The sequence below is a fragment of the Columba livia genome, chromosome 4 (assembly GCF_036013475.1).
Source record: "Columba livia isolate bColLiv1 breed racing homer chromosome 4, bColLiv1.pat.W.v2, whole genome shotgun sequence".
Taxonomy (NCBI): Eukaryota; Metazoa; Chordata; class Aves; order Columbiformes; family Columbidae; genus Columba; species Columba livia.
This window is the reverse complement of record NC_088605.1, coordinates 47960113-47986879: the sequence shown is the minus strand read 5'-3', so window position 1 is coordinate 47986879 and position 26767 is coordinate 47960113. Positions and strand designations below refer to the sequence as shown.

Genomic DNA, 26767 nt, shown 5'->3' with positions numbered 1-26767 from the left:
ACTTTCACAGCAAGGAACACCTACTACCTCCATCCTTTCCCACCCCAGGGTACCCAAGCAGTGCCAATCATGCAAGCCCTGGTAGTACAAGGACTGAGCATCACCTCAACCTGCGCTGCCCTGCACAAGGTACAGCCAGGTCTGAGGGGAGGGAATGAGTGCAAGGAGAGATAAGAGCACTGTGGGCCACCACACCACACTCCACCCAGGGGGTTTAATACCACCATGATGCTTTTGTAGGCTGCACTTTCCAGGCACTGTCCCAGCAGACTCAAGCAGCATTGCCAGTACTACCCAAAGAATATTCCCAGTTTTTGATGGTGGCAACAGCAGGCAGCCCTCAGCCCCTTGGAGAACCCTTAGGAGCCATCTCAGGGCAGGTGACACAAGTCAGGGTTAAAGGCAGCAGCAGGCAACAACTTTGTCCCAAGTTTGTGCAAAAGAAGCCCGACAGCCCTCCGTTGGTTTCTCGTTCCCACTCCTGCAGGAAACTGAGCCATCTCGGGGTCTCTGCTGCTCCTCGCAGCTGACGGCTGCGCAGCACAGGCGGGTGACAAGAGAGAGGAACAGGACGCCAGAGCTGAGGGACAGCTGCCACAGCATACGAAGGGGCCGAGGCTGGCGGTGCGGAGGGGCTGGCAGTGCGGAGGGGCTGGCGGCCGCGGGAGGGCGGCGGTGCCCCGCTGCCGCCGCGGGGGCCGTGGCCGTGACCGGGGCCGGGCCGGCGCCGCCGGGGAGGGGTTTCCCCTGCTGCGGTTTAAGTGTCTGGCGGGGGCAGGCGGCGCTCTGCCGCCATGCCGCCCTCCGCGCTGCTGCTGCTGCTGCTAGTGCTGGCGGTGCCCGCTCCGGCAGCGGTGCCCGCTGCGGCGGTGGGGGGCTGCGGCCCCTGCGAGCCGGCGCAGTGCCCGGCGCTGCCTCCGCGGGGCTGCCCGCTGGGCCGGGTGCGGGACGCCTGCGGCTGCTGCTGGCAGTGCGGCCGCGGCGAGGGCGAGGCGTGCGGCGGTGGCGGGGCTGCGGGGGAACGCTGCGCCCCCGGCCTCGAGTGCGTGAAGAGCCGCCAGCGCCGCAAGGCCAAGGGCGGCCCGGCCCCGGGACCCCTGGCTGCCGCGGGCCCGCCCGGCGTGTGCCTCTGCAAGAGCCGCTACCCGGTGTGCGGCAGCGACGGGCTCACATACAGCAGCGGCTGCCAGCTCCGCGCTGCCAGCCTGCGAGCCCAGAGCCGCGGCGAACCCGCCATCAACCAGCGCAGCAAGGGAGCCTGCGAGCAAGGTGCGGGGCTGGGCAGGCGGGTGGGGCGGTCGGAGGCCAAGCGCTCGGGGAAGCGAGCGGGACGAGCTGGGCGCTGGCACGATTTGGGAGGGGAGATGTGCGGCTGTGCTGTCAGACTTCACCGTGAAAAAGCTGGTCCCAAGTGCTCCTCGTATTGTTTTATCACACTGGGATGCTTATTTATAACGTCAAGATGAAACCACCTTAAATGGACTTCAGAGTTCCAGGCGTATCATGCTGCCTAAACTTGGAGTAAGACTTCAGACTAGCCCCAGAAATGCGGGGAAACAATCACTTCCTCTTAGCTTCCAGCTGTACTGAAACTACACTGCGCTGCTTTTCATACTTTGCCTGCAACTTTCAGCTTGGGATGCTGTGAAATGGGGCAGAAGAGTTTATCAGTCCAGGGGAGGATTTGGCAGAGGAAGATTGCGGTTAGAAAAGGAAATGATCAAATGGATGCCAAAGCAAGAGAAATTCAGAGCCAACATTCACTGGCTTGCTTTGGTTTGAAACTAAAACAAGCAGTGACTTTCCTCTGAGCTGTACTTAGTGGTTTGCACTTGAGTGAGCTCACTTCTTCCCAAGCTGTTGCTTGGACATGCTGCTCAAGGAAGAAATTGTTCTGCTGTGGAGCCTCTACTAGAAATCCTGGCTTTCTGAGAGTGGGTTTTATTGGGAGGAAGGGAGGGGTGGGACGTAGCAGACAAACCATTTACTGAACGTCTCAAGGATGATATTGCAGAGCCAATGCTGTTTTGGTGGAGGAGTGTTTCATAAATGCAGTATGTGTAGGGTCACAACCTCCACCTCCTCTTTGTCTTTCTTCCCATAACTGAGGCCAAGTATGTCTTGCAAAAAATGTTTCTGAAACTTCCAAGGAAAGCATGAAAGGCTGGGTGAGGACTGGGTTATGCACTTTGACGTTGTCCATTAAATGCCCTGCGTGGCTTTTCACAAACCTTGTGCAAAACATCAGGCTTATGTATTAGCTGGAAACATTGTGATAGTGTTAACTCCTGGAGAGAAGGAGCTTCAACCCTCAGGCTATTGTTGGGATGAGATGAAAACAGCCTCTGTCCTCACCTCCGTCTAATGTTTGGAAGGGGTATTTCTTGTCCAGCAGACTCGGGAGATGGTCACAGCAGTCTTAAAAATACATGCTGCTTCTTGGCCTCGCCAGCCCAGACTGAGCGAGCAATTTTGTTTGAAAGATGTCTGAGGTCACATTTCAGGTGTGTACTTGGGAAGAGGGCCCTGTTCACAGTTGTCTTGCTCAAAGTCACCTGGGAGTTCATGGCAAAACAAGTATTGATGCTCATATTGTAAGCTTATGCCCCAACCCTTGTCTGCACTTCCTTGTGTTTGTCCCAGACTGGGTGCTGGTTTGGCCTGATGGGGCTTTGACCCAGACTATGGAGACAGAGTTTGATGAGGTCAATGCAAACACAAGCCACTAGGCAGGATGGTGGGAGGCCATTGACCCACCACCCTTAAACAGCTCCCGTGAGACTTTCTCCATTCTCTGGTCATCACAGCAGCAGCTTCTCTGTAGGGGGTCACAGTGCAGGACAACCACTCCATGCACAAACTGCATCCCTTCCTTGGAGAAGGTCCCTTTGGGCATGCAGATGTGCAGCAAGACACCTTTGCAATCTGTTACCTGTTGTTTAAGAACTTTGCTGGAGCATGTGATGCTGAGCCACTGGCAAAATGTCCCCTCCTCTGACACTCTGGGAAATCGCTCTTCTTTTGGATCGTGCTGCTGGGAGAGCTCCAACCCAGCATCTCAGGGAAGGGAACAGGAGGGTGCAGGCTGCTCAGCAGTGGTGTTGCAACTGTCTCTTCTGAGATGTGCCTCAGCAGCATAATGTTGTGCTGCAAACCTTCTTCTGGTGATGCACATTGCTTTGTGGAGTGCAGCTGAGGCAGGGACTCAGCCCACATACGTGATAGACATCCGGAAGTATTTTCTGGAGCCCTCAGGGCCTCTTGGCAGTTAGGACTGTTGGGTGGGGAGAGGAGGGGAGTTGTAATCTCCACACCGATTTTGAAAGAATGGCAGGAGAGGACATCCATCCCATCAGCTTCGCAAGGTAGAGCCTCTTTCAGTATATTTCCAGATAGGAGACAGCACTTTTATTGGTTTCCAAAAGAATGTAAATGCTGTGGGAGTCAAAAGTGTGGAAGTTCCGGCTTTTGCCATTTCCCACCACAAACAGACACGATCTCCTTAAGGCACTGCCTAGGGTGGGATCCTGCACAGGGAGACCACAAACAGGCAGGATCCTGCCTGCATCAGTCTTTTGTGTGACAGCTTTAGTGTAGAAAGAATCCTTGGAGTCATTGGACTTGGGCTTCTTGCTCAGGGCAGATGGGCTCTGAGGTGTCTGCACTTGCAGTACTATCAGGATCTCATCCTTTGAGTGCAAGAGTGAGCAGCCTTTCAAGTCTGAGGAGAAATCCAGAAAAACATCTTCCAGCAGTGGGTCCTGACTATGATTGCTCTTTTTAAATAAGTGAACTGGAGAGGGAGGGCTTGTTCTGCACATCCCGTTGAAAGCTGGTCCTTGGGAGGAGAAAAGGTGGAGCTGCGGCTGCTGTTGGCCTTTGCTGTCATCAGCAGCTGGAGATGGGGTATCCAGTGGAAGAAGGGACCAGCATATTGGCAGATGCTTCTCCTCACTCATCCGAGCACTGTGGCATGTTTGGGGTGGTAAGACAGAAGACAGGACATGGATAAAATGGGGCAAATGATGCCTTTTATTGATTCCTACCAGCGTTTGCTCAAACCTCACCTTCCAGTCAAGGTGGGAATGAGTCTTACCACAGCTACCTTCTCTTCTGCCTTGAAACACATCCTTGAGACACAGGGATCAGCCACAGACAATTAAAAGACTCAAGCAATTAAAATTTCTTGGTTAACTGGGGTTGCACTTCATACCCTCTCTGTGCCATATGTACCAGCAAGTCAAAGGGTCTGAAGGAGGTACACCTGTTTGAGGGATAGTCCTGCTGATTTGTCACAGGCAACACATGTGGGCATGAGTAAAACCTTCTGGAAACAAAGTAGTCAGCTACACAGGGCTTAATGTGCAAAACACTCTTTCAGACATGCATTTTTTCCACCATAGATATATTTCCAAGGGGATAAAAGTTCATTAAAATTATATTTGGCAGCTTTTGCTTGCTAAGAGATACTGCCCACGAACTAGGAACAAATTGGATGTTTCTTTGTTGTTCAGTAGCAAAAGTAAGGAGCCAGTTCTCAGCGCTACATAATGCGCCTTGACCTTGTCCTTGGGATTCTTTTTGTGCTGCTTGTTTCCCAGACCTCTGGGATCTGATGTCTGTGTTCTTTGTATAAAAATAGTGAAGCCATGCAGAAAAAGGTATTTCCGTTGCAGACAAAACTTTGTGTAGGAGGGCAAAGTAAGACACAGTTGAGAAGAGTTTGTGAGGCTGGAAGTAACCCTTGCTATACCTGCACTTGGCAGGTGCAGGAATCCAGTCAGTCTTTGCTGGAGTGGGTGGCATCTGAGCAGGACCATTGGAAATGGCTGGAAAAATGCACCTTGCTTGAATCCCAACTCCTTGAGGCTGCGTGGCTGCTGGTGGTGCTGTGTCAGCAGGACACAGCAAAGCTGCTTGTGTTTGCTGTGGGTGAGCAGGCAGTGATGCTGTGGTGCTCCTTCCCAGCTGGGCTCATGCTGTGCCCTCACGCTTACACTCCCAGCTGGCTCTGGGCTTGGCCCGCTCCCTGCCAGGGAGCCACTACCCACATCTCATCTCTACCCTTGTGCCCTGGCAGCCTCTTGTAACTAATCCCAGTGCTGAGGCTGTGAGAGAGAAGGATGCTGTGAAGTTTTCCATCTGCTTTCCAGCATTGCCTTTACATGGGTTGGCCCTTTGCTCTCTGCCCATGAATACAAATAGCTACGCTCTGATCTGCTCCCAGCTCTTGTAGGTAGGGCAGGCCTGGACACAAAGCAGAAGCCTGCTGGTGGGGCAGGGACAGACGGTCAGGGGTGCCACCTCCAGTGGTCCCCATGGCAGGAGGGGAGGCCACCATAACAGTTTAGGAGCTGCCGTCACCCATCTGTGCACAGAGGTTCAGAAGAGCCTGTTATGGAGTTGGTGGCTTCAGTAATTTAGGCTGAGATTCATTTTGCAGTGCATGCGCTGAGGCTGTTTACGCACATCTAGGACCTGGGGCAGGAGGACTGTGGTACCCACTGCCATGTGAAGCCAACTGGCATAAAGAATTAGGATTGTGTGGCTCAACTCAAGCCAGGCAGAAAAACAACCTCAATGCACCAACCCCCATCAAAAAGCTTGCAGGATTTTTGGCATGACGATCTCTCTGAGCTGAAAAATACCAGGCACGGACTCGTTGCCTAACCAGTGCAAGAAGAGACAAATACCCCTGAGTCTCTCTTATCATTAGATGCCAGCAAAATACCTGCTTTGGGGGACTTGTTGTGACTGATGGAGATACTGCTGGAGTTGCCTCATTGCAGCCCAAAGGCCTTATGGTTTGAAGTCCCTGATACCTGTTCAAGCAGAGTTAAGTTCTCTAGGTTGTTTTGCTGTTGTAAGTCAAGGCTTTGCCTTTCTTTTATGCGTACTTCTCTCTTGGGTGAAGCTGAGTGCGTGTTCTTGCCCAAATGCCTCACACCACAGACATCAGGGGACAGTCTTTCACTCTCCAGGGAACTGTTGGTGTTTTGTACCTACCTACAAAGACCTACCAGAGATAGAAAGTCAGGGCTTCTCTGGGTGAAGGACAGATTTGCTGGCTTGCCAAGCAGCCTGCTTTGTTTCTTTTGATCTGAATGTGGCTTAAATCTCTGTGACTCCATGAAACATGCAGAGGTTTACCCTATGGTGATGGGGACACAGCATCTTGCAGGATCCATCCCAAAGGCTGCAGAGCTTATGAACAGCAGGACCAGGAGAGGGATTATCTTAAAGCAGACTGTAGCCAGCTCTAAAGGATGCCCAGTTTGGGGAGATCCCAGTCACCAGAGCTGAGCTGTCTTCCCTGAGAGGTATCATTTTGGCTTGCCAGAAGCCCAGGCAGCATCCCTGCCAATAAACGTTTCTTGCTTGGGTGCCAACCACCAGCTCTGGGGTCTGGGGAAAGGCTGGTGCAAGGTTTCTTGGATGTTCACAGGGCTTAAAAAATGGGCTGATGGACATAGAATTGTGTCTACTAGGTTCTCATGGAGACTGACAGCCCCAGGGACAAGTACACTCGCCCAAAGTCCCACCACTTTCCCGCAGCAGTGGTTTTGCTTTGCTGGTGCCTTAGTGTCCAATAAAGCGCTCTCTGCTCTGCAAAGAAAGAGGCACTGACTTCCCACAGGCCAATTTAAAAAAAAGAAACATAAATCACATCTGTTGGCTCCTTCCATCCAAATTCAGCTCTTGAAGCTTTGCCAGAAATATTTTAGTTTTGAGGGTGTTTTATTTATTTTTTTAATCCACTGCCAGAGTAGGGCAGGAATGGGGGCTTTTAGGGGAAACTTTCTGGGAGATGACAGGCTGCTGTTATCATTGACATTGGCTCATCTTTTCCTGATAAAGCTGCCTTAAATTCAAAGGCTACGACTCTTTTAGATACCAGACAGCATAGTTCATATCTGATCACATTTTGCAAGAAATTCTTCCGGATTTGTGCTTTTGAACTAACAACTAGCTTAGATTGATTTAGGTCTTTCCTGCTGTTCTTCCTTTCCTGGATTTTAAGGGACTTAGAAGAATATCCACATTTCATGAGTGCTTTCTTTTTTGCTGTTGAAAGAGAGATTTAGGCATGTTTTTGCTAAGAAGTCATCTATGGTTGGAAATGAACTGGATTCCCTGATTCTCCTGGGAATCTGGTTTGGGTTTCTGCATCAGCTGGGAGTGAGGGTCTTGCAGCAGTGGCTGGTACCTGCTTTCTCTTACCACAAAGGAAAGCATTGTTATTTGCAGGTGTTTGTGCTGCAGCATTTTTGTGCTGCATCCAGAGAGTCCACAGCAGAGCTACACAGGTGTGTGGTGTGTTTACACCTTTTGTTTTGTAGCACAGAGTCCTTTTGGATAGAGCATGGTGTGGGGATGTGATTCAGTGCGGTGCTTGCTTTCCCAGCACACAGTGCATTGGGATTTTGAGACAGAGTTTCTAGGGCTGAAGCTTTGTGCTGGTATTTTTTTTTAATTAATCTGTAACTTGGGTATTTTCCACTGTTGTAGGATAAGCCATAAATTCTTCCTTAAAAGGCATTTAGATATTTGAAAACGTTTTGGTTCACTGGAGCTTGAGTTTTTATGGTAATTGTGCTAAAATCTTGTTAGGGAAACTGTTTAATATATTACTTGGCAGCTCAGTGTCTTGGAGAACACCAGTATGCGAGGGGCTGTGCAAATGCCTCCACTGTCCAAGAGGATCTGGTATTTCCCCTGTTTCTTTATTCTCAATCATCATAGCATATTACAAATCATCACTAGGAAGGAATGATTAGAGATCAGCAAATTCCTCCCTGTGTTTGTGTTTTTATCCTGTTGCTGGAAAGGCATGCTGTGTTTAAAAAAATGTGTTTAATCCTTTGTTAGGCTGAGGTTGATTGAGGTTCATACTAAATAGGAGATTACCATGTAACAAGTCTAATCAGGTTGGACTTCTGAAAGCCCTACTTGCTTTTCCATGCATAAACGCTGCCATGCCTTGTTTCTGTGTCTCTCACCACAAGCTTTTCACATTCTTTCCAGGCTTTAGCTTGTGATCCTCCTTGTGCCATAATGACAGTTTTCTTAGTAAAACTGAGCCAAGATCACAGGAAGAGTAGAGGGGAGATGGTGGCCTCTATGAGTGTGTCTGTGAGGTCTGGGACAAAAAACCTCAAGTACACATCCAGATATGGCCAGGAAGCAGCAAGCATGTTTACAGAAAGCTACTGTCTGTTTGACCCTGGGGACAGCACACTTCAGACACTGGCAAAAGGAGGGGGAAGTGGGTAAAAACAGGCAGGATGGGGGGAAAAGGCAGGAGAGAGGTTGGCTTGTGGAAGTCTTCTGCAAGGGCAGCATCATCTCCTCTCAGAGGGTTTGCCTTTTCCCCACTTGCCTGTTTCCAAGGGCAAGTGTAGTTATAAGTTTGTAGCTGAGCTTCAGAGCAGCCTCAGCCACATTGGCCTCCGCATTAGCCCAGCGTTGACATTTAGATGGCGCTGAGGATGCTGCGGATGTGGCAGAGCGCTAAGCATGGTACACAGTGTGCTGAGGGGCAGCCTCTTCCCTGGGCACTATGTCAGGGCCAGCGCAGACCTGTCCTGCATGCCACCTATGGGAGAAAGGGCTTGAGGTTTTGTTCTTTGAAGTGCTGCCCTGTTCTCTCTCCCAGCCTATGTGTAAACCCCATGGAGGACCGCATCTCCTTTGCTCTGGGTGTCTTGAAGCCTCTTTCTGTAACTCCTTAGTCTCTTCAAGGCCAAGCTAAAGGAGGTGGACAAATGCCTTCAGCAAGAGGTAAAGAAGGAGGCTTGTAAGTCTACCAGAAAGCAGCAGGTAGCTTTGGGAATGGGGAAGGCTAGAAGCTGCTCACACTTCCTGTCTGCTGCTGCTTCTCGCAGAGCACTGACCTGGGAGGGAGCAGCTGAGCCCATGCCAACTATTGAGTAGATGCTGTTACAGAAGCTTTCCTCCTCTCCATATAAAGTCATTTTGAAGGAAAAATGCTTTTCCAGCAACTTAGGAGACTGGAGTGAGTTTATTTCAAATTTGCAAGTGCTTGTAAGGGTGAAAACGGTCCAGCTTCTGCTTTGATTTGCTGTCTTGCGGGGACTGTTTCGAGACTGTGTTTCACCCAGGGCTGTGGCATGGCAATGAAGTGCTCAGGAGGGCTGGCTGGGAAACAGGCTGGTGCCCACGTAAGCTTCAGAATGTGGTAGACAGCTTCATATGTTGGTGGTCAGGATTTCCCATGCACACTCAAGCACCAGGGCATACCCCACAAGTGCTTTATGTTGAGTTTATTTCTGCCTTTAGTGACACACCTGTAGCCCCCTTGATTTTACTGAAGAAGCTATTGCTCTGCTTGCTGGGGTGTGATTTATTTCTTTGTGTGTGTGTGGACACCAAAGGAATATGAGTGAGGTCCAGCTAACTCTGAGCTGTCATACCAGCAGGTGTGTGGGTGGGCTGGGAGGTGCCAGATCCCTACCTGCTGTGCTGAGCAGAGAAGAGGTGCTCAGGGCAGAAGGGTGCCAGGAACAGATGCCAAATGATGGCCTCATCCATGAAGTCACAGGCTCTGCTGCATGCTGCTGTGGCAGAAGAGCAGCTACATAACAGCAGTGGAAACTCCTCCAGCTGCTGCTTTTGACATAACGCAGGCTGTCAGCTTCCTGTGATCTGCAGAAAAAACAATCCCTGGGCTTTCAGGCTCCTCTCCAGGGTGAATGAGCTTGCTGGCTGTGTACATAAGCCCCTTCCCTGGCCATGGAGAGCTATTTGTCTTATGAACAATGGGCAGAGCAGGGAGGAAATGCCTGAAGTGCCTTCAGAGAGCAGCTGATATCCATCAACAGCCTGCACTGTCCTCTTGGCCAAGGAGCTCCTTCACTGTCAGGGCGTGTACCGGCATCCTCCACATCCATGGTGCCTCTGGCTCAGTCAGAGACCACCCAGCCACATTTGTGTCTCCATCATCTGGGGGGGTCTATGGCCTTGATGACCATTTGCACCCCTAGGTGCCACCAGCAATTTCCTGGCCCAAAGAAAGCAGATGGAGAAATGTTCCCCTTGGTGGGGAATGCTGCAAGCAGAGCTGCAAGGCTTCTGTGATGCAGGCTGTAGGATGAGGGCTAAGGTGCTCCTGCCTGGCAGGAATCGAAGCATCTGCTCTGTACAAGGTAGGCTTGTTTCCAGTCCTGCTGGGCGCATGGTGGCCTCACTCCCTTCACAAGTACCCCGGAAGCAAGAGGGGTGACTTGCAGGAGGGAATGTCCTCACATCCTCTGAAGTCCCTGCAAGGCTCAGGCATCCCCTGCCTCTCCTGTAGTGGCAGCTTGCTGTGTCCCCTGCCCATCTCAGGCTGCTTCTGGGGACTGTGGAAGGGAGCATGAGGGGGACCAACACAGGCAGTAAGCAGGGTGGCTGCCATGCACCCAGGTGTCAGCTGGCTGTGGTGGGAGCCTAGCTAATGCTGTGGCCTGTCATGATTTGACTTAAAATCTGCTGACTTCTTGGCCTTTCTCATTTATTTTTAGTGGAGGAAGAAGCACAGCTCTAGAGTTTTGGCTGTCTGGATTTAAGTCGCATATCCCAAGAGACCACACTGACTCTTCCCATGACACAGTCACATCTCTGGGGTTGTGTATTCCCTTCTGGTCTCAGGGTTGTGCCGGATGGAGGCAGAGGTCTGTGAGTGCTCCCAGTTCATTTTGCAGACAAAGGCAGAGTTTCACATTCCTCCTAGTAGATCAGGATGTACATCCCGAGCTCGAGTCTGCCTCATAACAGCCAGACTCTGGCTGTGCTGTGGCTGCTGTGTGAAGCCAGCCAGAGCTTCACTGTGAAACTGTGCAGGCAATTCCCCTTTCAAGGGAAGATAAACAGTTTCTCCTTGCCTGGGAGGTGGGCAAAAATTCCCTCTCTCTTTTTCCCTGCCAGGAGCTGCTGCAGAAAAATCCCGGTGTGACCTGCTCCTGGCAGGGTGAGCAAATATCCGTGGGCAGAGCGTGTACGGGCTTGTGACACGGGGGAAACCCAGTGGCAGCCAAGACTGAAACACTACGGGCAGTGGATTTAGTGGTGTGATGAATGCTGCAGGTTCCCAGACAGGGAAGAATTGAGCCTGATCCTGGAAGAACTTAACGGTGCCTTAAAATCCACTTGGATTTTAATGTAAGAATCAGGATCTCTCGTTTTCTACAGTGGGAGATGGTGGTCATTTTGGGGCAGCTGTGTTTCTGCTGCCTCATGGGGAACACAGCAACCAGTGATAAAGAGGATGGTGTCACACGGGGTCAAACATATCCCTGTTGTCCTGGGGACAGGCCTTGAGCTCTGCTCTGGGAAGGGCACCTTGCACATGGAGGGTTTTGCATGGCCAGAGCAGAGGGCGTCAGCAGACTGCTAGGGTGGGAGCACGTCACCTGGAGGTCCTTGCAGACCATGGGATGAGCTAGGCAGCCTGGGGACATCTGCTCCCACTGGTGCTGCCAAGTACCCTATTGTTCAAGGGACACGAGGAAAAACAGCAGGGCTGTGCAGGAAACGGCTGTGCTGGGGAAGCGGAGTAGAGTGCATGACCTGATGTGGCCTCATCGTGGGGACAGCAATACCCATCCCTGCTTCTATGCAGCTACCTCCTATTAAAAGCAAGATTGGGATACCTCTTTAACAGAAAATCTGGATTGTAGCCACCCCCGGTCTCTTAGTGCCTTCCCACTGACAGGACATGCATAGTCATTCCGGGACAGGGAAATCTCGGAAAAGAAGAGCAAACTTTTCTCTGGGATCACACCAGCTGCTCAGGAGTGGGGAGCCACCTCAGCATCCCTTGGGCTAAGGCAGAGGGATGGCTGATGTCATCTGGCTGGTGATACTGGGGTCAATCTGCCCCTAGATCTCAAAGAGGTAAAAAGACAGCAGCTTTCTGCTAGATGTTGGCGCAGTGGGATGCACCTGAAACCTGCTTCTCACTGCCTGCAAGGGGGTTGTAGGGTAGAGTGCACGTTCAGGACTAAGGTTGGTGCACATTCAGGACCCAAATCTGTCCCTTTTTTACAGGGCTGGGAATGAGCTGTGGTCTGTGAGCCAGCATATCGAGGGGCTTCAGTCAGGCTGGCTCTGGAGTACTTGTTCCCATAGGAAATGCCTTCTGGCAGAGTCTAATGGGAGCTTTAGTTTCCTGTTACTGCCTGCATCTTCAGAGCAGAAGGGGAAAATCTGCTGTGTTCTTCAAGCTATCAATAAGTGGAAATAAACACTATGTGCTCCTTTGCACTTCCTATTGTGGGGAATTAATAGCTGCATTTTGTAAACAGCCCCACTGAAGAAGGATTGAACAGAAAAGGCCATTCTTCCCTTCCAGGGATATGAGTTAAATCTCCAACATTTCCCAGCCTGAGGGGTAAACATCTCCAGCCAGATCTGCAAAACAGCTCTGTTCCCATCTGGCTTTGGAAACAACTCTCTGTTTCACCAGGGATTAGAGCTCTTTGGGGAAAATGGAGCTCTGCATTCACCTGGTCCTTTCCCAGACCCTCCCCCAAGGAGAGCTCTGCCACCCTTCAGCCAGCCTTGTTTTGCTGAATATTGCACACAGGTAAAACAGAAGCAGCATGACATTGAATTCTGCTAGCCGCCTGCCACAGGCCTTGCTGCAGATTAAAATTGTGCTGGGAAAAAGGATGCTGTAAAGCTGGCCAATCTCTCCGTGGCATGGGAGGGTGAAGGGGACCCACTCTGTCTCCTAAGGGATCCATTCGTCCATGCCAGCGGAGTGTCAACAGTGCACTTGGTGGCTGCGTGGTGATCAAAGACAGCAGTTCATGAAGTCCTGCTCAGGCCCTAAGAGAACAGAATACAAACACTAGCTTATGTTTAACTTCCACCTTGCAAGTAGATGGACTGATGACCTGAACTTGAGTTTCCACGTGGGACAAGTGCCCATCAGCCTGAACAGCTTATGGTCAGATGCATGTGTAGCTTTGGAGAGAGGAGTGCTGTGATGTGGGATCAGTCCAACAAGCTTTACTCCGAGCAGGGCCCTTCTTCACCTTATCCTCACAACCTGTCAGGAGTGACTAGCCCCACTTAAAAGACTAGCAAGGAGATGGAGACAGGCATGCAGTTACCCAGTGCCTAAAAGCATTTCTTCCTTTTTGCAGGACCCTCCATAGTGACCCCTCCTAAAGATATCTGGAATGTGACAGGAGCGCAGATCTACCTGAGTTGTGAAGTCATAGGCATCCCAACCCCTGTCCTCATCTGGAACAAGGTAAGGACCCTGCTAGGAGCTCCTGAGACACAGCAAACCTGAGGCAGCTGGAACTGCCTGGTAAGCATAATGGCAATAGCCGATCCCTCCTTAGAAACGTCTGTGATGAGTTCTCCCATCTGTGCTGTTCTGTCCGCCCACAAACATCTGGCTTTGCTTAATCTTTTTCTAAACTCTAGTTGATCCCGAGGCAGAACAAGATGCGTGTTTCTCGTGGTAGCGTCTGGTATTTGGAGCACACAGGCAATGTCCCTTGACCTGCTGTCACCCTGCTGGCGGCTGTGACTCTCAGGTGGCTAGACACAGCTCACCCACATCAGGAATGGGAACCGTGTGGGCCAGTTGTCTCTGGTAGCCAGCGGTGTGCTGACTTTGGCGGTGTGCTGACTTTGGCAGTGTGCTGGTAACACCTGGCTTAGGGCAGGGGGGGGCCAGTCTTGAGCAGAGTGGATCCCAGCCATAAGGCTGAGAGCTGCTGTCTGGCCCCTGTAGCCTCTTAAAATGCCACAGGTTTTTGGGCACTCAGGAGGAGTCTTAAAATTAAGCTGAAACAATACTAGATTAAGAATACTACAGAGGAAAAAAATAGATTAGCCCAAAGACTGCTCTGTTCTGAAACAGCAAACTCTGTTCATGGGGGTCCCAGAGCAGACTGTTGGGGGAGAATTCCATGTAGGCATGCTGACCCAGGCAGCATCTTCTGCTTGTTTACAAGCAGACGCCGTGTTTACCCTGACTGTCAGTGCTGCTCTGCTTTTGTGCCTCTTTTTCATGTCTGAGACTGTGTGACCTCGTGATAACAAGGGCTGAGTGCCAATTACTTCATGCTGTGCTCTGGGCTGCGATACACAGCATTGAGGAGTGACTGCACTGCTGCTCTGTCATCAATGTTGTGCCCACCTGGAGGGGCTGCCTGGTTTGCTGCAGCAGAAGCCTACAAGGCTGTCCCTGGCCTGTTGGGAAGAGGATGGGTCATGCAGGGAGAGCCTGTTCCAGGAGCAACATTCAGATACTCAGGTCTCAGCTACTGCTATGCTAAAAAGCCTGGTCATCAGGAAAGTTGTGGGGGAGGCTCTCCAAACAAGGACAGCAGTTGGCTCCTGCTGTCCTCTGAGTCCCAAGCCTGAAGGCAAGTGCTCCGGCCTGCTGAGCTGGATTGATGTATGGCTACCAGCAGCTGCAGGCAGCCAAATCCTCCTTGTTCAGCACAGGCATCATTTGATGGGTTAAATCCACTCTTGGGAACATGCACACAAGTTCTGTGACACCAAGTTGGTGCAGGGCATGTTCACACACCCCACTGCCCAGCACTGTTCACACCAGAAAGCCGTGCTGCTCTCTCCATTCCTGCTGAGGCCAGGAGAATGCAGCCCCAGTGCTGATGCTGAGGCATTGGGGTAGTGGGCTGCAGTACACAGAGGGTAAGGTGAAATGCTAGCCCTAGAAGAAACACTGCTCCTGTGCAAAACACATTCATGTAAAACTAGTGTTGATCTTGTCTGTGTGCAGGCATGGTCCAAACACTTCCAGCATAAATAAGCCCTTCTCATGTCTCTCTGCCCTTCTGTTTAGATAATTCGGGGACAGTATGGTGTTCAGAGGATGGAGCTTCTGCCTGGAGACCGGGAAAACTTGGCCATCCAGACCCGAGGGGGCCCTGAGAAACACGAAGTGACTGGCTGGGTGCTCGTAAGTACTTTGTGTCTGCACAGAGCTGCACAAACAGTACAGTGACATTTACAAACAACTCATGAACAAAGAAGCGTGCAGAAGACACATGGCAACAGAGAGAGTATTTAGAGGAAAAACAACCTGTGTGAATTAGACATGAGGAGAAGGGTGGATGCTATGGTCTCAACAGTTGCAGCTTTTCACCTCTGTCTAGCCTGCAGCAGAAGCATGCATTCTATGATCAGAGAAGGCTAGACTTAAATAAAATACCTCCTTTCTGTATGTCATTACTTTCCTGCTGCCATTAGTGGGAAGGAGACCTTAGCCATGTCTAGGAAGGAATCACAATAGAGGCAAAGCATCCCTAAGACCCACCCACAGCTGAGGAGCCCTTACAGATCAGGCAGACAGAAAAAATCATGCAGTCAGTGTGGTCCCTAAGGGTTACCCACTACTTCATGTGCTCTGTTCATCTCATTATGTTTTAAACAGTTAACACATTATCTAAGATACCTTAAAACAGAATCACCTCTAGCTATGCACAACATAGTTACTGGGGGATGCATTTCTTCCTCTAGATATCTCCTCTGAGCAAAGAGGATGCTGGAGAATATGAGTGTCATGCATCAAATGCCAAAGGAGAGGCAACGGCTTCTGCAAAAATTCATGTTGTGGAAACTCTGCATGAAATAGCCCTGACCAAAGGTATGTGGTGTGGTTGAATGCTCAGCAGCTCTTTCCCCTAACAGTTGACTCAGTTATTTGATACAGGAGGACCATCTCTGTTTAATGCTTTCTGGAAAAAAAAAAGCACACGAGAAATATGAGTTTAACATGCAGCTTCTACTGGGTTTGGCAAGACCTAAAGCCTTTCCCCTCCAGCCCTCAGCCAGTTTTCAAACCCAGGTCCTCTTTGCCAGGCTGCAGGCAAAGCTGATGGAAACCCAACTGCCCTCATTCCACCTGCAGAGAGGATGGCTTAGCACCAAGGCTTCAGAGTAGACCCAAAGAGCTGAAACAGTAATTGTAACCATGCTAGAGACAGAGGCACTGGGAACAGAGCACCCAGCTACAGAATACTATGCTACTCAAATCTACGTTTGGACATAAAACTTAAGTTTTAATCCCAGTAGCTTTATTGTATGATAGAGCCTTGACTTTCTGTATCCTTATACCCCTGAGTAGCTAAAAGACTTTACAATATTAACAGCGCCTGGCATTGAAATGAGAGCATAAAATGAATCCCAGCATCACTCACACAGAGGAACTTTAGTAGAAGCCTTCAGCGAGTCTCTAATCCCTTTTCAAATATCTTATTTATGGATATGAACGAAATTGAGTTTTACTGAGTTGTGCCACACTTACACCCCAGAAGGGAATATTTTTCACTCCCCCTCTCACAGGAACTACTGTGAGGTTGTAGTACCGCCTGTATTGCCTCACGGTTTATTTCTTACATGCACACCACATGTCACAGCTGTTCCTCTTCAGCTGTAGGAGGGCTCTCAAGTATGCTGTAGCTAAGCACTAAGCTGGCAGTCCACAGTTACTTAAAGGAAATTGATAACGTTAATGGAATAAACTGTCAGACGTCATAGCTACACACTGTGCAGTTAGGGAATCTGTGTCCTATGTCCAGGTGATCTCAGCACAGAAAAATGCCATCTATCACCATCCCCCTGCAACTGTATACTGCAGTAGGGATGGAAGGAAGAAAAGAAGGAAGGAGACGGTCAGGTCTGACCCCCAGCTAAGCCATCAGCTAACTCATGCACTGTGCTACTGCCCAAGCTGTGATAGGACCCCTCAGAACCGTACAGAGCATAACATGTTTTTGTTTTTCCGCAGATGATGGTGCAGAGCTCTGACGTGAGGACTTTCACTTGAGCACAGTTTTAAATTAGTATTTTGGAAAGCTGTAACCCTTGGCTTTTTCTAGCTCACTAATCATTCCCTCTTAACTCCCCTTATTCTCTGATTAACAATTTGCTTGCACACTTCTTTCACAGATGCACAAATAAAGAGATTCACAAGTTTGATTACAAATTTTATTTCTATTTACAGGAAATAAATGTACTTTTGAACAGCATATAGCAGACAAATAAAACTGTATTTCAAATGCAACCTACACAAATTCAAACAAAACTTGAGCACTCCTGTCTCATCATGGGAAAAAAAAAAAGAAAAAACCTTTTAAGGGCTAAACACTCATCATACGAGGTGCAATACTCATGGACATCAGTTCTTGGAAGAGGAGTTTGCAGGCATAGGGCATCCGAACCAAAGATATCTGGAAAGACATTTCAAAAGATTTGTGATAAGTACTCCTAGAGCAACAGCTTCTGCTACCCTCTACACAAATAACTTGTCAAGTTTTTGGCTCAAAAGTGAATCTGAAGTTACGCATGAAAGCATTTAACAAGAATTGCTCCCAGACAGTAACAAAGCAAAAGGGAAGCTGAGACTGTCTGTAGAGGCTACACAGCAGCTACCTAGAACATATATTTTTAATAATAAAACCTGCAGGCAAGGGATCTGATCTTAAACAAGAGACATTTATTTAACAAGGAAACATGTGTGTAACAAAGTGTGTCTGATGTGCAGTAAATGCATTTAAGATTTCCAGCACATATCTCTTCAGTAATCCCAATACCATTGTTAGAGTTGCAGCAGGCAGCCTGTAGCACAAGAACAAGCCTGTTTAAGGCAACTATTTTTATCTCTGCTGCCACTCTCCCTTGACACAGTTCTGTAACCAAGCACACACTGCAGAGCTTTTTTTTAATTAAAAAGATGAGTACAACACAAAAGACCTCCCACGGGGACACAGCTCTACAAGCATAAATATCTTCATGGGGACAGTCAGAAGGGTGATGGCTCTAAATTCCTGTGATTCTGAGTTTTACTTCTAAAAATAAGCTCTCAAGTGTTTACTTTTCAAGTCTCTAAAAACTCTGCACTGCAAAACACTTGAACAGTATTTCCAGCCAAGTGAGAAACCAACACTGTAAAATTAATAGGGAAACATCCAAATTAATTAGGATGCTATAAACACTTAAAATAGTTATGAAACTAAAATAGAAATTGTTCTGGTGCTTCTTTAAATACTTACTTCCCTATCCTCCTGTTCACCAGAATGGCATTTCCTCTTACCCACAAAAACAAACAGTGGCTGATGAAAACCACAAGTACCTGAGTTTTATTACGGCATCCCCGGCATTCATAGGTGTGAGTCCTTGTGTTTGCAATCGCCATGATTCCACAGAGGTTACAGACGTGGACTTGGTATGGGTCTGAAGCTTCAAACAATCGCTCTCTCAAGAACTGGGCTGCTCCATGAGCAATCTGGCAATCTCGTTCCATTTCTCCAAAGCGAAGGCCACCATCACTGTAAAAGAAAAAAAAAAACAGCTTTTGAGTTAATTGGCAAAATACATCAGTTCTTGGTGGTGGAACAAGTAACCTGTCAGAAACACAACAGCAGTATCACAAGGCAAGAGTAAAAATGTGCACTAATTTTCCTCTAACAACTCAGAATAAAACTGTTAGGAAGAATGCTAACAGCCACAACACAGTCATATAGCAAAACGAAGCAAACAAATGAGTCTCTACTTATCTGTGGTGGGTTTAAGCTTGGCTGGCTGCCAGATGCCCACCACACAGTTCTCTCACTCCCCCATATTGACAGGACGGGGAGAAAATAAGGAAAAGCTTGTGGGTCAAGATAAAAACAGGGATATGGCTTACCAATTACCATCACAGGCAAAACAGACTCAATGTGGGGAAAGTTAATTGTTTGACCATTAAAAATGGAGGAGGATAGTAAGAAACAATGACAAAACTAAACCCACTTTCTTCTCCACCTTCTTCCCAGGCTCAATTTCACTCCTTCGTTCCCAGCTCCTTCCTCCACACTCCCTTTGGTCACTCCAGAACTGCTCCTCTCTGCCACTCTTTCCTCCTCACACTCTTTCCCTGCTCCAGTGTGGGGTACTTCCCCTGGGATAGTCCTTCAAGAACTGCTCCAGTGTGGGTCCTTCCCATGGGGTGCAGTCCTTCAGCAACAGATTGCTGTAGTACAGGTCCCCCATAGGCCACAACTCCTGCCAGGAGACTGCTCCAGCATGGGCTCTCCATGGGTTGAAGCACATGTATCTACTCTGGCATAGTCCTCCACGGGCTGCAGGGGAATCTGTGTTCCAGCACCTGGAGTACCTCCTCCCTCTCCTCCACCCTGGCTGTCTGCAGGGCTGTTTCTCTCACATTTTCTCACTCATCTCTCATAGCTGCTGCACAGCGTTTTTAAAAAAAATGTTACCACAGAAGTGCCACCAAGCATCTCTGATGGGCTCAGCTTTGACTGGTGGTAGTTCTGTTGGATGCAGCTGTAAGTGGCTGTGTCCAGCACAGGGCAACCCCTGGTCCTTTCTGAGAGGCCACCCCAGCACCACCTCCTGCTACCAAAACCCAGACATCAGCACCCAGTACATCATCTTAAGCCAAACACATGCAAATGGGTGGCTAATTGGGGAAAACTAATTAAGTTCTGGCTGCAAAGTTGAGGCAGCTAATTTTTAGGGCTAAAATCTTCAACAAAAAAGAAAACACTGTATAGAAACTAAGAAACATCCTTACCGAGATCTACCTTCCATGGGCTGTCTGTTAAGTATCTGGATTGGCCCTCTTGCTCGAGAATGGATTTTGTCATCTACCATATGTTTCAAACGCTGATAATATGTAGGACCAATGAAGATCTGTGATGTGATTTTTCGACCAGTGAAACCGTTGTAAAGGACCTGAAGTAGTCAATGCAGTCACTGAATTATAAGTCTTACTAACCATCAAATGCACATTAAAAAAATACAGTGAGTTGATATTTTGATTATACCTCATTTCCTCTTAGATGATAGCCATAATCTGATAAAAGATTGGAAATCTTCTGCACATTGACAGCATCATTAAAAGGCGTAGCGTCACCAATTTCTCCCTTGTTTGCAGACACCTACAGACATTTGCAAAAGCTTGTCAGATTTCTGAAGGACTGGTCAGACAACATTAAGCTGTTTCAAACAGTTTTAACTATTAATGCCAGAACTTTTGACTCTATGACCTGTGATAGTACCTTATCTCAGTTTGTTTATCAATTACACAATTTATAGTTCGATTTTTAAAAATACACAGTATCAACAATTTTTGGAAATGTTTGGAGTAAAAACAACACATAAGAGAGAACACTCTAGTCTGACTTGCTAAGAAAATTTACAGAACTGTAGGTCTTCCTCAAGAAACCTGCTTTTGCTGTCAAGTAACTGGAGAACAGTCTTTGTTTTTCAGTGGGGTTACTACCAGGGAGTAGTAACTTTAAGGAGGGAAAAAACAAAAACAAAAAAACCACACAGCCACGCAAAAACCCCAAACATAAACAAAACAAAACCCAGCAAACAAACACACATAAAAAAACACCAACAAAAAAAATCTACTGCCATCACCACATCATTTTAACTCATATTGCTCAGACATGCAGCATAAAAGATTCTTCTTACCTTTCCCTGAAGACACTCAATCAAGTGACCAATGGTCATGCGGGAAGGGATGGCATGAGGGTTGATAATTATATCAGGTGTGATGCCTTCACAGGTGAAGGGCATATCCTAGAGCAGGCAAACAGAGTCAGTATTGCCCAGAATATCAAATTTAAGAAAAGCAGGTGCATGGATTCAAATATTTTAAAACATTGCAAGGGCACTGAAGTACCAGGTAAGAAGCAGCTGTGTCCCTTTCTTAACATATTTTAGTTAATTTTAAGTCAATATATCGCACCCTATTAGATATTCCACAGACAACTCACTTAAGGCAGTTCCTTTGCTTAGAAGATCAGAGACAGAATGTTAAGATGAAAAAAAACCCAAAACATTACCTCTTGCCTGTACTGGATACCACAGGTTCCTTTCTGACCGTGTCTGCTGGCAAATTTATCTCCAATTTGAGGTATTCTTACAGAGCGTACCTGTAAGCCAAAGGAAAACATTCAATTGGTAACTTAAACACAGAACAAAAATTATTAAAAGTAGAAAGCACACACATCAGTGCTTACCCTAATCTTGCAGAACTTGTATCCTTCCTGGTTAAGGGTTACCATGACCTGATCTACAATGCCAGTCTCACTAGTTCGCAGAAAAGTGCTACAGTCTCTCTTCGTGAAACGTCTGTTAGTGCTTTCCAGTTCATCTTCATTTTCTGGCAGTGTTACTGTTTTGCCAATGATGACATCATCCCCAGACACACGTACCCCAGGTGCTATCAAACCATCATCATCAAGTTTGTCATAGATTGCATGTCTCATGCCTTGCAGGGGTGAGGTGGAAAGAGAAAAATGGTCAACATATTGATTTCGATGCTCTGTAGAAATTCAATAAGTCTGCTTGCAACTTCAGACTACAGCTGAAATGTCTAAAGATAATTTTAGGCAAATATCTCAGCAGATGTATTTTGCAATTCAGAGACATTTCTTCTATTTTATATATCCCAAAATAAAGACTGAATCAGTTCAACATTACCAACCTTGCCCACAAAAACTTAATTTAAAAACTCAGTCTTCATTACACTCCTGTATCTTACCTTGGCAAGTTTCACGTGTTGGCTTTTCAAAAACTTCCTCTTGGTCGTACCCTTTTTTAGACTCTTGCTCTTTGTATGAGCGATAGAATACAGATCTGAAACAAAGTTATAAAGCCATCTCCAGTGAAACCAGTATTTTTCCTCATCTGTACATCCCCATTTCACTATAATCACCCTTTTTTCACATATTATGGCTACTGTTACTAATGACAACCAAAGAAATAATGTTCACATGCTCCACCACCTTTCCTCTAAAGTCTTGTCAATCCATCCATCACTGAGGAGGGGAAAATAAAAACAAAAACCACCCCACCAAACAAACACAAAAGAGTTTCAGGTGGCATTTTGATGGTTAGGTGCTCAGTTACTGCCAAATATAACATGCTAATTTTTTTTTACGAACAGCAGAGACCTTCAGATTTGCTTGACGTCTCAGAAGTAGTAATTATTCCTAAAGTTTATTCATACCTTCAACATTACATTCTCATATTACTTTTCTCTTTATACCTGCCATTTTGCAAGCAGTTTTAGGCTTCTACTGCCACTTTGCAGTGCCACATTCAATACAGCTGAGCTACAGTGGTAAACTTTCAATTTATATAGGCTTCTTTCTGGGGCCTTAAGGGTTTTTGTTCACTGCCTCATTTTCCAGCACACCAAAGCGACAGCCTTTCAGATAAATATTATCCATATTTAATTACTCCCATGCACAGAAGTTTTACAAAAGCTTCACGAGAGCCATAAAATCTAATAGTCTCATTCTACATTGGAAGGCAGTAGATCCAAGATACTAAGCCCACACTTCTTGGGCTCAACTTGGACAAAATAAAATGAACAAAACTAGAAATCCATTGACCAATGGTACAGCCATCTAGAAAGTGTAACATGCAAAGTCACATCAGATGCCAATTGTCCCAACAGCAGTTCCTGCTGAGAAGAACATGCCAATCCTCACTGGTAGCAACTGTCACTCTACTAAAGACAATACTACGAAGCTGCAATACTGGCATTAAGGAGTTCATATAACTGGCAAGAGTTATATGAAAATGTAACAGCAAAGAGTCCAAATTTTTTTTTTTTTTTTTTATTTAACCACCGTACAAGGACAGTACACATAATAAATAAGACCAAAATGGAAGAGTTGGGGAGACAGAGTGGGAAGTCAAGTTATGCAAAGGATGATCCATTACTCACTGTGTTTTGCTAAGATACACTTTCACCATTTTCATTGTGCTGCTCCCTCCACCCTCATTTAACAAAAAAAAAAAAAAAAAAAAAAAAATCAAAAGCTTCTCAGGTTGAAAAGATTTGGAGAATGGTGTCTTCCAGCATAACATGACCTTTACTTGAGCCTCTGGATAACTCTGTGCGTTTTTATTTTTTCCTTCCAAATAGTTAAAAAATTTACAAAGTCTCACCTGAAAAAGCCTCTGTCAACAGCAGAACGGTTCATGATGACAGAGTCTTCCTGGTTATAGCCTGTATATGATGCAATGGCTACAATTGAATTGATACCTAGAATACATAGAGCAAATACTTTGAAAGGATGCACACATACCAGACAGGCATTACTTATAGCTCAAAATAAACTGTAATCTCTACAAGCAGCTGTTCTACCCTTCCTGAGATAAAAATCTCTGTGTCCCACATGCAAAAACCAGGTGGTATCAGCAAATTTAACTTTGGATAGAAAAAAGAGTCAAGAGTGACCCCTTGTGAAGAACCTAGCAAATACCAATACAGAAAATGCATTTTTTCCAGTTAGATTTTAGCAGAAGATATGGATTAAGTAGTTTCAGCTGCAATACTAGCAATGTATTTTTTGCAATCTAGGTGTCGAGCTACAAGTTAACATTTAATCTATAATTATTTTTAAGTCACATACATTTGCTAAATATTCAAGTATTATACACACATCTGTGACAAAGTTTAAACAAAACAGTAGCATTTTTGTTTAATGAATGTAAACTGACTACATACCTGCTGGTAATTCTCTAAATCGCAAGTACTCCATGGAGCGTGTTGTTACAAGGGGCTTCTGAGGATAATACAATACATGTGCCAGTGTATCCATACGAACGTGGAAGTTTGTAATGTAAACTCCCATAGCCTGTTTACCCATAGCAGACTGGTATGTGTTCCTGGGAGACTAGACAGACAAGGAAAGACCAGTATATATGTACATAAAGCTCTTCACACATACATATGTGGGTTTCCTATCAACATCAAAAGCAGGATGTCAGAAGTGATGCACTGACCTGGTTGTGATCAGGGAAAGGAATAATAGATGCACATACTCCCAGGATCATAGACGGGTGAATCTCACAGTGTGTGTATGTTGAACAATAGGCCACACCTTTCTCTTGCAAGTCATCTGGAGTCATTGCCAGCATCACAGTCTCTTCTTCCAGTGTATCAATGTACTCTACTACACCACTGGCCACAAGATCCTGCCAACTGAATAACCAATGTCTGAAATACTCAGCTAATAGAGAAAACGGGTCTTTTCAGCAGTAACAAGGATAAGGACTTCCCTGGCTTATTATTACTACTACTGCCTCAGTGTGATAAAAAAATGAATTAAGCTACCAGGCAGAGAAAGCATCCTTGTGCTGTGCAAAGCTTTATACATTTCTCTCTCCAATCTGAGGGAACTTGCAGCTTCCAAGATGAAAAAATGGACATTCAGTTGAATTCCAGGAACGTATCTCACCTGTAATTGTTATACTCTCGTTCCTTCAGTTGGTCAATATGCCTTTTCTTCAACAGCAATTTCTGTTTTTCCACAATTAAAAGGGGTCGACAAATTCTGCCTGCATCGGTATAGATGCGGATTTCTCGCTCACGAATATCTCTAATCATTGAGACCTATACAAGAAAGAAACAGCACCAGCAGTACAAAGTCTCAGCCTGGAATCAGAACTATGGAACACAAAATAGGATAACAGAGTTCCCTACAGCAAAGACCTTACAAGTGCTATCAGCAGCACAGAACAAACATTAACACTCCTATGAAGAGACTATTTGCAATTGCTTTTTCAACTGGATCATCTTAAAAAACAAACAAACAAACACGAAAAACCAAAAACCAACCAACCAAACAAAACCAAACACACACATCCAAAAAACTCCCAAAACAACAACAAAAACAAGAAAAAAAAATTTAAAAACCCACAAGCAATGTGAAGTATGTGCAGAAAGAGACTTGCAAATAGTGCTTTTGCTATTGCTAGCTTGCAAAGTAGTATCAAGTCATTACCCTTGCCCATCCATAAGGAATCCAAACTCTAGCTGCAAAATTTATACCTCTGACACAATGATGTCCATCTGACGACGGAGCTTCCTTAGGGTATTCATGAGCTGCTCTGGATCTTTGTGTATTCCTACCCAGCAGCCATTAACAAAAATCTTGGTGGCACTAGAAATAGGAGGAAAAAAAAAAAACCAAACAACTAAGCAAACAAACAAATAAAACCAAAACCTTGAAGTGTTGTTTGGGATAAAAAGCTTAAGTCTGCTTAAACAGTTTAATTTGCACATACTCAGCTATTGCTGCTGGAGATATTTCTTCCAGGTTTTCCATACTCCACTCTTCCAAGAATTCCAAAATTGGGGATGGTTGAGACCCCACAGAAATATAAGCCATCAGGGCTAAGTTCTTCACAAGTCCTACGGCATGACCCTAGTAGAAACACAAAGTTAATTTGCATTTCCAAATCAAGAGATTCCCCCGAGAAGATCTGAAAACTTCAAGGAACTTCACACAAAACATGCTGGTACATTATCAATTTCAACCATTCAACTACAAAGTTGGCTATAAAGCTAAATGTTCATGGCAGCATTTTAAAAAAGTGCTACTGATCATCAAAGTGCCATGGCTATAAAACAGCTAGCAGATACCAGCACTTAGGCATGAGTAAGTACTGACACAAATAGTACTTTCATTACCTCTGGGGTCTCAGCAGGGCAAACCATTCCCCACAGCGTATTGTGAAGCTGTCTGGGCTTTGCTAGTTTACCATCTCTACCAATTGGAGAATTCAGGCGCCTCAGATGGGAAAGCGTAGATGCAAAAGTCAGGCGGTTTAACACCTGCACGTGGTAAGGAATTCAGTTAGTCAAAGCCTCTTAAGTGTGTTGTTGACAGGCATCATGATACATTAGAACAAAAGATCAATGCCCTCTAGAAAATGAGAAGAACTAAAAGAACTTTTCAGTTTAGCTCCAGTAATCTAAGTTTATCCTTAAAATCTCAAGCTCCTAACCAGTGTTGTAACGCCAGAAGTTTTCAGAGCACACTTATATCGTGGCAAGGCCTAACACAAACACAGTTATGCACGCAAAGGGCTCATTTTTGTAGTACAGCTTACTCTAATCACATGACTAGGATGTCCAAGTGATACTTGTAAAAGTACTTTTTTAAGCTGCATTTTCACCAGGAGGGTTCACCTGTACAATGACACTAAGCACTGCTCCGAGCTAATGTAGTCAGTGCTCCTTATCATTAGTTGTGGAATACATAACTGTCATATTACAAGGTGTCACTCAAGTTTCTTTAACCACCTGTAAAGCACTGGAAGTAATTAAAGGAAAGAAATCCATCATCCTATCCTTAGTCCCTGGGACTAAGACCTGACCAGACACACAAGCATATGTTCTAACACGAAAAGAACTCTTTAACTAAATGGTGTAACTCTTGCAAAAACAAAAACAACAACAAAAAAAATAAACTCTACACCAGACACAAGTATTCAGATCTTCATTTGTTTCAGCTATGGAAGTTTACTTTTAAAACCAGTTATACTTAACATAGAATATGCATGGATGCCAAGCAACATTAAACTCTTCTATGGTATAGTTTTATTATGTAAACCTGACAAATGCTACCATGCCTTATTCAGCTATTGTACCTGAGAGACTCCTGCTCTGGCCTGATGAGCTTTTTTCTGGTCACCCCAGTTTCCAGTTGCCAGTGAATACTTTAAACCATCTGAAATAATTCTTGTTTTAATTGCCAGTTCCAAGTTGAAATCTTTCCCTCTGTCAATAAACTTTTGTGCATATATTCTCACTTCCTTCAGCAAATTCTTAAACATTCTGCAGAAGAAGATGTCAATAAACACAATTAAACAGTACTGTAGCAATTCAGCCTACCTGGTACTATTTACTAAAAAGTCACAGGCCTCCTGAACAGAAGCAAGTAATTTGTAACTAGAG

The 26767-nt window shown here is 46.3% G+C and overlaps 2 protein-coding genes across 2 annotated transcripts in view; one reads left to right on the top strand and one right to left on the bottom strand.

Annotated features, from left to right (window-relative positions):
- The first annotated feature begins 764 nt into the window (after window positions 1–764).
- On the top strand, window positions 765–16978 carry IGFBP7 (insulin like growth factor binding protein 7). The gene is made up of 5 exons (XM_005510993.2): window positions 765–1269; window positions 13152–13261; window positions 14834–14950; window positions 15511–15637; window positions 16781–16978. Exons 1-5 carry the CDS (start codon window positions 795–797, stop codon window positions 16798–16800), a joined length of 849 nt encoding a protein of 282 aa, XP_005511050.2. The 5' UTR covers window positions 765–794; the 3' UTR covers window positions 16801–16978.
- Window positions 16967–26767, bottom strand: part of POLR2B (RNA polymerase II subunit B) — a 16791-nt gene continuing 6990 nt past the window's right edge. The window contains exons 10-25 of the mRNA XM_065061503.1: window positions 26461–26647; window positions 25499–25642; window positions 25093–25232; window positions 24857–24968; window positions 24264–24418; window positions 23809–24007; window positions 23531–23699; window positions 22969–23065; window positions 21551–21645; window positions 21027–21277; window positions 20850–20939; window positions 20476–20583; window positions 19821–19934; window positions 19568–19728; window positions 18125–18320; window positions 16967–17222 (exon numbers count right to left, since the gene is read on the bottom strand). Coding sequence (XP_064917575.1) covers window positions 17133–17222; window positions 18125–18320; window positions 19568–19728; window positions 19821–19934; window positions 20476–20583; window positions 20850–20939; window positions 21027–21277; window positions 21551–21645; window positions 22969–23065; window positions 23531–23699; window positions 23809–24007; window positions 24264–24418; window positions 24857–24968; window positions 25093–25232; window positions 25499–25642; window positions 26461–26647 — 2308 coding nt within the window. The 3' untranslated portion in view covers window positions 16967–17132. The remainder of the gene's footprint in view (window positions 17223–18124; window positions 18321–19567; window positions 19729–19820; window positions 19935–20475; window positions 20584–20849; window positions 20940–21026; window positions 21278–21550; window positions 21646–22968; window positions 23066–23530; window positions 23700–23808; window positions 24008–24263; window positions 24419–24856; window positions 24969–25092; window positions 25233–25498; window positions 25643–26460; window positions 26648–26767) is intronic.